We start from the raw sequence: 11,706 nt of genomic DNA, 5'->3' as shown, positions 1-11,706 counted from the left end.
AAGATAGTGGCTAATTTATTTTTTGTTTCTCTTACATTACTTTTTGTTTGCGATAAAAGATAAATCGCTCTTGATGGTTTGATTACACAGAACCTGTGAACACTCTAAGGCTCATCAGCTCATGATCTTTCAATTAATAGCTCTGATACGAAGTTGTAAGTAGCATAAAGAACTTATTGAAGCCTCAAGCTTTTGTCTTTTTTATTTTCCTTTTCAAATAAAGGTGAGATGGAGCGTAACCAGAGATCAACTTTCACGAAATTTAACTGTACAAACTAGTGAACTAAAATGGTATTTCCAAAAAAAAAAAAAAAAAAAAAAAAAAAACTGAACAAACTACCAAATGACAGAGATTACAAGCAGACAAAAAATAACAAACACTATCTACCTAGGATCAATACAAGAATACCAGAATATATAAATTGTTAATTTTCTTTCATTCGTTATATATGTAGATAAAATTCATTATCTCAAAAAGATAATATTTTTTATTTAATCAATTTAAACTTTGAAATCTCATTCGTCATTTTTGCTTATGTGGCATTTAAATTATTTTATTCTAATTTTTTTTTACAAATCTCTTATTTAATTGGTTATAACTAAAATTCATAATCCTAAGTGGCGCGTTAAGAAAATTTAATCCTACGTGGCTCTGTAAAAACTCGGGAAAAAACTCCCCTTTATATATACTAGTTTTGTGCCCGGACGATGCCCAGATGATGCCCAGATGGTTGATAAAATTTTAGGATAAACTTTTTGGTTTGAATGTATGGTCATATAACCCTTTTTGATAATTTAGGATATTTAGACATACGATATCATATCGCTTATTTATATATTATAGTGTAATTTTTGTAGTTTTGTTTGTAAATAGATATCTATGTTATTATTGACTTGAAATTATTTTTATCAAACTTAAATGATTTTTACTGATTAAAATTTATTTTTACTGATTCTTAATTATTATTTTAAAATAAATTACATATATAATAAATAGATCTTATTTTAAAGAAATTTTTAAAACGAATTTTGTGATTGAAATAGAACCCAGTTATAAGATATTTATTAAATGTAATGATTAATTTTATATATATCAAATATTAGAATTTTATCGATAATAAAACTCTATACAACAATTTTATCTTAAAAAATCTATCCAAATATCATTTACTTAGCATCATATGTGTCACAATAAACCTATTTATCTAATACGTGGCATGGAGAGACACTTGGGCGAAAAACTGAAATGCCAAGTGTCGATGTCTCGTGGCCTGGCTGCGAGACCGGCTTTAATTATTAGTGACTAGTTTTGTGCCCGTGCGATGTCCGGTTTGTTTATTTAATTTTTAAATAAAACTTTTTATCTAAAATATATATGTTATTTGAATTTTTTACTCATGGATTAATAATCACTTGACAATCTAAAAAAAATTAGAAGTAATAATGTACAACCAAAAAGAACGGTTGTCTAAAGCTGTGATCACTTTTATTTTCTCTGAACACCTAAGGAAAGGCTAGTTGCATGTTAAGACTTAAGAGAACGATTATATATAATAACAGTTCTCTTTGAATTTTTTTTTCCCCCTTTTGTACCTCTCTGGATTCGTCATTTATATAGAAATATTGGTATTTTATTGAAAAGCTGAATATATAAAGGGAAATTTTTTCCCGAGTTTTTAGAGAGTCACGTAAAATAAAATTTTCTTAACGCGCCATGTAGGATTATAATTTTTAGTTATAGCCAATCACATAATAGATTTGTTATTTTTTTTTAAAAATACATAATCCAAATACCACATAAGCAAAACTGACGAATGAGATTTTAAAGTTTAATTCAATTAAATATAAAAGATTATTTTGTATGATTATGAATTTTATTAAAATATAAACTCACAATTTATTTTAAAATAAAAATATCAAATGATAACTACATACAACGAATAAAATAACAAATTTAATCACATACATACAAAAAAATTATTTGTTTTAAGAAATACAAATAAACTGTACATCGCACGGGCTTCATCTAGTAACATTCTAAACCAAAAGTTTTATTGAAAATAAAACTCTAAATAAACTTTTTTAATCCTACTAAATCTATATTTTATTGAAAATAAAACACTAAAATAACCATTTATCTTACTAAATCTATCCAACTTTTTTTATCCTATTCACAAAAAAATATATTCAAATAAATCCTAAATGTCAAAATAATATTTATTTGTCGCCAATGTGGCGCGACACTTGCGAAAAGTTGGAACACCAAGTGTCGATGTCTCGTGGTATGGCTAAAAGTTTAGCTTTATATATTAGTTACTAGTTTTGTGCCCAGTCGATGCCCAAATTGTACTATTGATAAAATTTTAGGTTAAATGTTTTGGCTTGAATGTTAAATACGATTATATAATCCCTTTTGATAAGCAATATATTTAAACATACGATATCATATTGCTTATTTATATAATAGTGTACTTTTTGTAGTTTTGTTTGTAAATAGATATCTATGATATTATTAACTTGAAATTATTTTTATCGAACTTAAATTATTTTTGTATAACTTATATTTCTTTATTTTTGACATTGACTAAATTATTTTTACTGATTAATGTAAATAGATATCTATGATATTATTAACTTGAAATTAAATTTTTTGAACTTAAATTATATTTATAGAACCTTTTTTTTTTTTGGACATTGACTAAAATTATATTACTAATTAAAGCTTATTTTTAGCCTATGCTCTATTATTTTATAAATAAATTAATATATTATAAATGGATCCTATTTTAAAGAACTTTTTAAAACGAATTTTATGATGGAAATAGAACCGAGTTATAAGATATTTATTAAAATTTATGATTAATTTTGTATGTAAGATGTATTAGAAGTATATCGATAATAAAACTCTATACAACACTTTTATTGTAAAAAATCTATCCAAAATTCGCTTACTTAGCATCATATATGTCACAATAATACCTGTCTGTCGTCTACGTGGCTCGACACTTGGTGAAAAACTGAAATGTCAAATGTCGTTGTCTCGTGGCCTGGCTGCGAAACCGGCTTTATTTATTAGTGATATGATATGATATGATATAATATTAGATTTGAACATAGTCACATCCCTACCAACAAAATAGTGTGATTACATTTTTGGAACTCTGCAAAATAGTGTGATTACATTTTTGGAACTATGCAAATTAGTAAACTCTTATGAATAATGCTTGGACGATTATACCCTCTAAAATATTTATTTACTTATTTGCCCTCATTAATGTTAATTGCCTCTTTTTTGAAACTCTGCAAAATAGTGTGATTACATTTATACTCCTAAAAATATTTGTTTATATATTTTCTCTCATTTATCATACCAACAACTAAAGTTATGACATAAGGTTAATCAAAAGAGCTTTCCGAATATGCGCGTTAGCCACCCTAATTAATATCAAAGGAATGAAAATAACAAAAGGCAACAACATAATCTTAATTCTCGTTGACTTGTTGAGTCAACTCGATACAAGGAAGTGTGTGGTGCATGTGCACTCATTTATGGGATTGTTATTTACAGTAAAATGAGCGCGTTCTAATCATTTAGAGCTCGAGTACTACTTATGTTCATCACTTTATTAGCAATTAAAATTCCCTATTAATTTTTTTGCTCGACAAGTTTTCATCAAAAGTTTTATACTTCCTTATTTATTATGATTGTACTCATAGTACTATAATAGTACTGTATCATACACACTTGCTTACAAAAAAAATGATACAAGTAATAGTTATTCAATGTAATTCGTAAGTTGCATGCAACCATAATACCATATATATGACATAAATCGTATGTCATGATCGTCATCGCATAAGCATAAAAAACGAATAATCCCAACAAACTTGTAACAAAAAACTAATACTAAATTAAAGCCTAACAGAATACAAATTGTCAATTCAATTGGTCATATAACCATATGCAGGAACCAAAACGTAAGCTTAAAGCATAATTTTTTATGTATAACATGTGCAATTGTGCATTGACTTTAAACAACGTAACACCAAAATAAAAATTAACCTGAGTTATCGCAATTCTCTTTTTCTTGTCATCTACGTTTTAAGTCAACTGTTCATGCATCACCCAGTTTCTTGATTCATCCCTCCTTCCCCGCTTTAAGTACGGACTATTATAATTAATATTGTTATTATTCTCGTTTATTTAGTATGTATCCATGGACACATATTAAAACATACTTCACATTTCGTATGTAACACTTTATTTTTCCATTGTCAAAATATCAAAATAACCCTTATTATAATAATAAGAGTGTAAATTAAAAAGAAAAGGGTGGAGCTTGAAGAATTATAATTATAGAGTGCATACTAACTTTTTATTTTTTTTTCCCTCTCGTGATAAATAGCAATTGAATCTTCTTTTTTTAAGATTAATATTTTTGTTAATATAGATCTGTTTATTATATATTATTATTGTATGCGCATGGACACACATTCGAAAAATAATCCTATTCTTTATATCGTTTTTGAGCTTGTTATGAGGTTCCCTTATCAATTGTACTTGGCTGGTCACATGGAATTACTATACGTCTATACCTTATCATTTTTGACAAGTCTTTTGCATTGATATCTGCAGTGGTTACATATTTACGTAAATGTTGTTTCTCAACATTTAATATGTCATGTAACACCTTTTCACTTTTCTGCTAATCAAAGGAATCAAACTTGTTACTCCATCTTAATTATAGTAGCTTACTTTAATGATTTTTAATTAGCTTGTGGCAGTTAAATCTATAGACAATTTCTTGTGATCTTTACTTGCTTTTGTTGTAACAAGTAACTAATTAACATAAAATACTAGATAATTTTTAACTAAATCATCTTTTCCATCATTCAACTCCATATATAACGTTAAACATTTTTACAGTAATACCTAGAATACAAACTACATACAAAAGTCAATATTATTGCATAATGATAACCGTAATGTTGAAACTTTTTGTACTCTTATTAATATTTTTCCCTACATTCATAATAGGTTTATCAGCGTACAATGTGAAGAGCCTAGGAGCGAAATCCGATGGGAAAACGGATGCAACCAAGGCTTTTGTTAAGGCATGGAATGAAGCTTGTAATTCGTTAGGAAAATCGAAAATCCTAGTGCCTAAAGGAAGGTACTTAATCCAAAATGCCATTAAATTCGATGGAAGGAAGTGTAGAAGTACCACTATTGATATCGATATTAAGGGCAGTATTGTCGCGCCATCTGATTATCGAGCTCTTAAGGACTCGGCGATTTGGCTATCATTTGAGTCAGTGAATGGAGTTACTATAACTGGAGGGAAGTTTGATGGAAAAGGTGCTGATTTGTGGAATTGCAAGATGTCCGGAAAGGGTGGTTGCCCAGGAGGTGCTACGGTAAGCTAGCTACATGAATTACTCTTTCATTGCTATGGTCAATGTCTAGCAAGTTTAAATAATTGTTTTCATTATATATTACATGAAGACAATACTTTCAAGGGCTATTGAGTTATTTGTTAGAAATATTTCTTAGATTAACTCGATATGTTTCGTAATGTTTTTAACATTTACAATATGTACATAAATTAAGACAAAGGAGTGATCGAGTGTGTAGAAATGTATGTGAATGTGGGAAAAAAATAGATAAAAAGAGAAAATGTGCGAAAATGCAAAATAGTGGGTGAGTGAGTGAAAAGTTGTAAATTTTGTGGTGTAAGAGGGGTAAGGTGGTAGAGGGTTCATAATTTGCTAAAACTAGAATAAAGTCAAATTGTTAAAAGCATTTTAAATAAATGAGAAAGGAACATATTTAAATATTATGAATCAGATGAAATACATAGTTAAAAGCATTGTGATGACTTGACATTTTTTTTCTCCAAAACAAAAGGTTTATTATACTGTGGTTTTTTTTTTTTTTTTTTTTTTTTTGTGCAGATTTTGGCGTTCTCAAACTCCAATAATATTGTTATAAGAGGGTTGACGTCATTAAACAGTCAATTATTCCACATTGCGTTTATTGGTTGCAATAATGTGAAAGTACAAAGTGTGAAAGTGCTTGCTCCTAATAACAGCCCTAACACAGACGGCATTCACGTACAAAGCTCAAATGGTGTAACTATATTGAACTCCAAGATTAGCACCGGTGACGATTGTGTTTCGGTGGGCAGCGGCACATCAGCTCTTTGGATTGAGAATGTCTTGTGTGGTCCTGGTCACGGAATCAGGTAATTTACAAGGATTCAAACCCATTTTATGTTTATGAATATTACATCATACGTCTATTACATACATGTTGCGACATAAGTGTTGTCCAGTTTAGATAAGTTCGAATAAGTGCTAATATGTATTTGACGTGCTTTTTTCATGCAGCATTGGGAGCTTAGCAAAAGAAATGAATGAGGCGGGCGTACAAAATGTGACCGTTAAAAATGTTACATTTGTTGGCACCCAAAATGGTGTAAGGATCAAGTCTTGGGGGAGGCCTAGCAATGGATTTGTGAAGAATGTTGTATTCCAACAGTGTAACATGATTAATGTACAAAATCCTATATTAATTGACCAAAATTACTGCCCCAGTAAAGTAGGATGTCCAGGAAAGGTGAGCCATATACCCTTAATTTCTTAGCTTTGCTTTAACAAATCTTGTTATAATATACCTCCATTGTATTAGGAGTTTCTAACAACATATTTTTCCTCCATCCGCTCACTTTTAGTCGCAACAGGGTGATAAAAAAAGAAAATAAAAAAAAACTCAAGCAATTTTAGTTAACTAGTTGCATTTAAAAATGATCGAATAGATGAAGACATGAAACACTATTTTAATTTTGATATCCGGTAATTAAAGTTTATCACCTTATATAAAAAAAAAAAATTAGTGATTTATGGTTACATTTTTTTTATGTCCTTAGGTGAAGGTAAAAACATATATATTAAGGGCATTTTATGATTCATGTCTTGCATATACTTTGTATTCATTTGTTTTTGACATATTTTGTTTATACGACAGGTTTCCGGGGTGAAAATTAGTGATATCATATATCAAGATATTCACGGATCATCAGCAACAGAAATCGCCGTAAAATTTGATTGTAGCTCAGAACATCCTTGTAAAAACATAATATTAGATAATGTAAAGCTCACCTACAAAGACCAACCATCAGTTTCATCATGTACTTATGCCGATGGATCTACAAAAGGTATGATAGTGCCAACGGGTTGTTTGTAGCTACAAGTGTGCACATGATGTACCTATAGTATGCATGTTTTGCACAAGTGTGCTATATTTGTATGTATAATATAAGCACATTGTTTACTTTATATGTAAGTTAATCTACATTAATGTAATTATGCCAAACCCGTTTATAGGAGTTTGGATGCTAATCTACATTTTGAAGAACTTGTACTTTGTTTAAGGAGATTTTGCATGCCATTCATACATAGTAACCCTCCCTTTCCAAAATTGTTTTATGGTAGACATAGTGTAAGCGTAGAAGTCAAAATGATACTCTCTTTGTTTCCTTAAATTGTTTACACCAATTTTTGGCACAATAATCTTCAATGCATAATACATAAAATATACTCGTATTTAGATACTTCCTTTGATATGTTCTTTTTAACAATTGTGACGTTAGTTAATTAGGAGTTTCACGCACGCTTGCTAATACATATTTTATACTGTCTAATTACGTATAATGTAATATCATTTAGTAAAAATTATAAAATTTGATATTCTGGAAGTATTTATTGAGACAAATCTCTTAAGATCTCACATGACTGTATTTTTCTAACTTATAAATTACAAAAGTGAAATACGTGTTAAATGGTGTAAATTTCAAACGTTATTAACTTAATATTAAAAAGGAATGGAAGAAGTAAATATTTTATATAAAAAGTCAATATTTAAAAGGTATAAACCAAAGTGTCTCAAACAAGATCCCACGGGACAATTTGTTTGACTTTCAAACTTATCAATGAAGTACTTCATATTAAGTTGCATTTGTATTGGTCATTGGAATATTCCATTATAAAGTTTCAAAATATTATCAACTAACAGAAATAAAGGGAGTGCATCTATTAAAAATTGAGGACTGTGGTAGCTTGAGTACTCAACCATTGAGAAGAGAAGACCTCTAAAATATGATCAAGAAAAGGGCAGAAAAGAAAGTGATCCCACTACAATTGCAATTACCAAATTGCGTATGCCATTCTCTCATGTTTTGATTTGCACACTAGCCAGAGAACTTCTTGGTTCTTTTAGATTAACTCGTGTTGACTTTTAACACTATTCACATTTTTTATTATTTACTCGCTCGTTTTTGTTTTTATAATTATAAGAAAAGAGATACAGTCATGTGAGATATTATTAAATCATTGTCTCAATGTAATTTTTAAAGTATCAACCTACACCCCCCCTCCCCTTTTTTATTTTTATTTTATTTTACTTATTAACGATTAGAGATTTTAATTATTGTATTTATGTGTTGGCAAACATGAATGAAGAACGAAACATGTCAAATAAAAGAGAACGGAAGATGTAACTCTTATGTCTAACGAGATTGGAATAGGAGCTAGCTAGACAAGAAGTCTCTATGCCAAGGAGAGCACCTGTATGTGAGTCCAAATTTTGTCTATACTTCCAATTTTATGGTGCATCAAGCGTGATACATGAACCATAATATAATAATACTATATCCAATATCAACATATTAAAATATATAAATCAAATAACCTTATTTATTCAATATATCATCACAAAATTAAAATACAAGTATATGGTTAATAATTATCATTTTAAGCACAATAGTTTGATGGTGCTGAATATGATGAAAAAGTACTTTTAATTACGTATTAATACAAGATGACATAATATCAACCCCTAAAAACAGCTATTAGGCTCAATAGAACCGAGTGTGCTTCCAACAGTATTAATACAAGATGACCCAGCTGGTTTGTCTCTATAGGTGAGAACCACGTCTTCGACTTTGATATTCGTGCAATGATATTCTGAGCTACAATCAAATTTCACAGCAATTGGTGTACCGGAAGTTCCATGAATATCTTGATACGTTACATCACTGATTCTTACTCCTGAAACCTAATCAATTATTTAGGCAATACAAAAGTTAATATAGTAGAAGATATGAATGGCTAGTTTTTCATGATCAATCGAATAAGGAAAAAAAAAATTGTTGTTTTCTTACTTGTCCAGGGCAACCTTTCTCCTTTGGACAATAGTTTTGATTGATAATGATTGGATTTTGAGCATTAACCATTGTAAGACATTGAAAGAGAACATTTCTTACAAATCCATTGCTTGGCCTTCCCCATGATTTAATCCTCACTCCGTTTTCAGTGCCGACAAAAGTACAACTCTTGACTGTCACATTCACTACTCCGGGCTCATTTAGCTCCTTTCCTAAACTCCCGATGCTGAAATTTAATGTAACATATGTTAAAGCTTTATGCGCAATTTAATTAAGGACATTATTGCATTTGAAATGTAAAGAAGACTTGTTTTTGCCAACAATCACTACAAAATAACTCATCTTAAATAAAAAAAAAAAAAAAATGAAAATATATATTCTAGGTTGAGTTTGATCGATCTCAATACATACCTTATTCCATGTCCAGGACCACAATCGATATTTTCAATCCACAAATTACTAGTCCCGGCTCCAATGGACACACAATCATCTCCTGTGCCTATTTTTGAGTTCATGATTGTCACTCCAGTCGATTGTTGAACATGAATTCCGTCGGTGTTAGGACTTGCACCAGAAGCCGAGACCTTCACACCTTCAACTTTTACTTCCTTACAACCATCAAAATCAATATGATACAATTGGCTATTCAATGACGTTAATCCATTCACCACGATGTTCATCGAATTTGAAAATCGAATTGTCTGCACAAATATAGAAATAATTAGATCATAAGCTAGGTATAATCCAACCTTGTCAACTCTAACAATAAGTCAATAATATAACATTCGTGATACATTAGTAACAACAACAACAACAATAAGATTATAACATCATTTTAATAAGTAATATAGACAAATAAAAATTTATTGAAATTTTATATATACTAGTTAGCTAGTATTGACCACAGATTCATTAATACTAATTCATCATTCAAACTATTAAATTAACAATTTTTGGAATAGCTAGTTAAGAATGATGACATAGGTCCTCAACCAACTTTTAAGTAACTGCTATATGCATGCTACATAGATAAGGATAGAAAGAAGAGAAATTCTTATATACAATCGAGTGTAAAGTGCATTCAAGGATTTTTTTTTTTATTTGCTCATTTTGATTATTATTGTTCATTTAATCATCAAGTGAGAATGAAAAAAAAAAACCTTGGTACACCTTGCACTCAGGTGCATATAAATATTAATTTTCATAGGAAAAAAATAAAACGGTTCACTTACTGTAGCTCCCGGGGGACAAGTCTTCCCGAACCTCTTACAAGCCCACAAGCCAGCGCCCTGTCCATCAAAGACCCCGCCAGAGATAGAAACTCCGGTGACATCATCAAAGGAAAACCAAGTACCGGCATTTCCGAGCACTTGAAAGTCAGCCGGAGCCACTAACGTACCACTAATGACAAAGCTTATAGCTTTGTTCTTGCAATTCCTCCCATTAAATACTAAAGCTGAGTTGACCAAGTACCTTCCTTGTGGTACAAGAATTTTTGAAGGGTTAAGTGACTCGCATGCAATGTTCCATGCAGACGTAAATGCACTTGATGAGTCTGTTAACCCGTCTGATTTTGCACCTAGGCTCACCAAATTAATATCATTAGCTTCTACGAGTTGTTGATTTACGACTAAGAATAATGTAAAGAGAACAACTCTAAGTATATGTGTTAAGAATGACGTTACTTTAACTTTGGTTTTCATTTTCTTTTTCTTAACTAGTAGCAGAAAAAGATAGAAATGTTGTAAGTGATAAAGTGAAGGAATTTAGTGTTGAGGATGGAAGATATTAAGGAAAGGTGGAGGGTATTTATAGGATTTAATTTTTATGACAGTTCATAAATGTATACTTAATTTGTACGTTACAATAATGTTACATGCAAATATATAACAATAAAGTGGAATTATTATATCAAAAATACAAGACATGTAATTCCGATAACCCTCTTATTTTCCCCATGACCCATACTATGATTGGTCTATATATGCTAACTAGTTTCCTAATTTGTGGCAGATAAATGCCTGGTTATTGGTTGCTATGTTTTTAATTATTGCTGCATATGTTTTACTTGTATACTTCCTTCTATCATTTTTGTTTATCTATTTATTAGAATTCATTTTAAAAAAAATTTAAAAGTGATTTCTGTGTTATAAACTTGTAACAAAGATTGCAAATAAATTTAATTGAATCAACATATTAAGATTAGATCATTATCTGGGAAATTATCCCGTATATATTTAGTAATAATAGCTAAAAAACGAGATATATTATATTATACTACATACAACTGTAAATTTGGGAACTTAGCTTTGTCCAATGTATGATCTTAATTGTTAATTATTAGCTAGGTCACAATACTTAAGCCCTGTTCACTTCACCTTATTTTTGCTGAACTGAAATTATTTTTACAAATTTTCTATTATATCTCTTTTTTAAGTTTACTGATTTTTATTGAATTGAAATTGTTTTTACTGAACTGAAA

At 29.7% G+C, this 11,706-nt stretch overlaps 2 protein-coding genes across 2 annotated transcripts; one reads left to right on the top strand and one right to left on the bottom strand.

Annotated features, from left to right (window-relative positions):
* The first annotated feature begins 4,957 nt into the window (after positions 1–4,957).
* LOC110718279 (polygalacturonase-like) lies at positions 4,958–7,461 on the top strand. The gene is made up of 4 exons (XM_021897117.1): positions 4,958–5,418; positions 5,956–6,245; positions 6,391–6,619; positions 7,028–7,461. Exons 1-4 carry the CDS (start codon positions 4,975–4,977, stop codon positions 7,244–7,246), a joined length of 1,182 nt encoding a protein of 393 aa, XP_021752809.1. The 5' UTR covers positions 4,958–4,974; the 3' UTR covers positions 7,247–7,461.
* Positions 7,462–8,896: 1,435 nt separating this feature from the next.
* LOC110718010 (polygalacturonase-like) lies at positions 8,897–10,927 on the bottom strand. The gene is made up of 4 exons (XM_021896812.1): positions 10,457–10,927; positions 9,636–9,925; positions 9,222–9,450; positions 8,897–9,115 (listed from the first exon to the last, which is right to left on the bottom strand). Exons 1-4 carry the CDS (start codon positions 10,925–10,927, stop codon positions 8,897–8,899), a joined length of 1,209 nt encoding a protein of 402 aa, XP_021752504.1.
* Positions 10,928–11,706: the final 779 nt, after the last annotated feature.

Source organism: Chenopodium quinoa, unplaced genomic scaffold (assembly GCF_001683475.1).
Source record: "Chenopodium quinoa cultivar QQ74 unplaced genomic scaffold, ASM168347v1, whole genome shotgun sequence".
Lineage (NCBI taxonomy): Eukaryota > Viridiplantae > Streptophyta > Magnoliopsida > Caryophyllales > Amaranthaceae > Chenopodium > Chenopodium quinoa.
Note: the sequence above shows the minus strand (reverse complement) of the source record. Positions and strands in the feature narration are given on the sequence as shown.

Bases quoted from the DNA above. Each gene is read 5' to 3' on its own strand.
- LOC110718279 (XM_021897117.1), top strand. From the start codon at position 4,975: ATGATAACCGTAATGTTGAAACTTTTTGTACTCTTATTAATATTTTTC. The intron at 6,246-6,390 runs GTAATTTACAAG...TTTTTCATGCAG, and splicing joins GGTCCTGGTCACGGAATCAG to CATTGGGAGCTTAGCAAAAG. The intron at 6,620-7,027 runs GTGAGCCATATA...TTTATACGACAG, and splicing joins AAGTAGGATGTCCAGGAAAG to GTTTCCGGGGTGAAAATTAG.
- LOC110718010 (XM_021896812.1), bottom strand. From the start codon at position 10,927: ATGAAAACCAAAGTTAAAGTAACGTCATTCTTAACACATATACTTAGA. The intron at 9,926-10,456 runs GTAAGTGAACCG...ATATTTGTGCAG, and splicing joins CTTGTCCCCCGGGAGCTACA to ACAATTCGATTTTCAAATTC. The intron at 9,116-9,221 runs GTAAGAAAACAA...ATAATTGATTAG, and splicing joins AGAAAGGTTGCCCTGGACAA to GTTTCAGGAGTAAGAATCAG.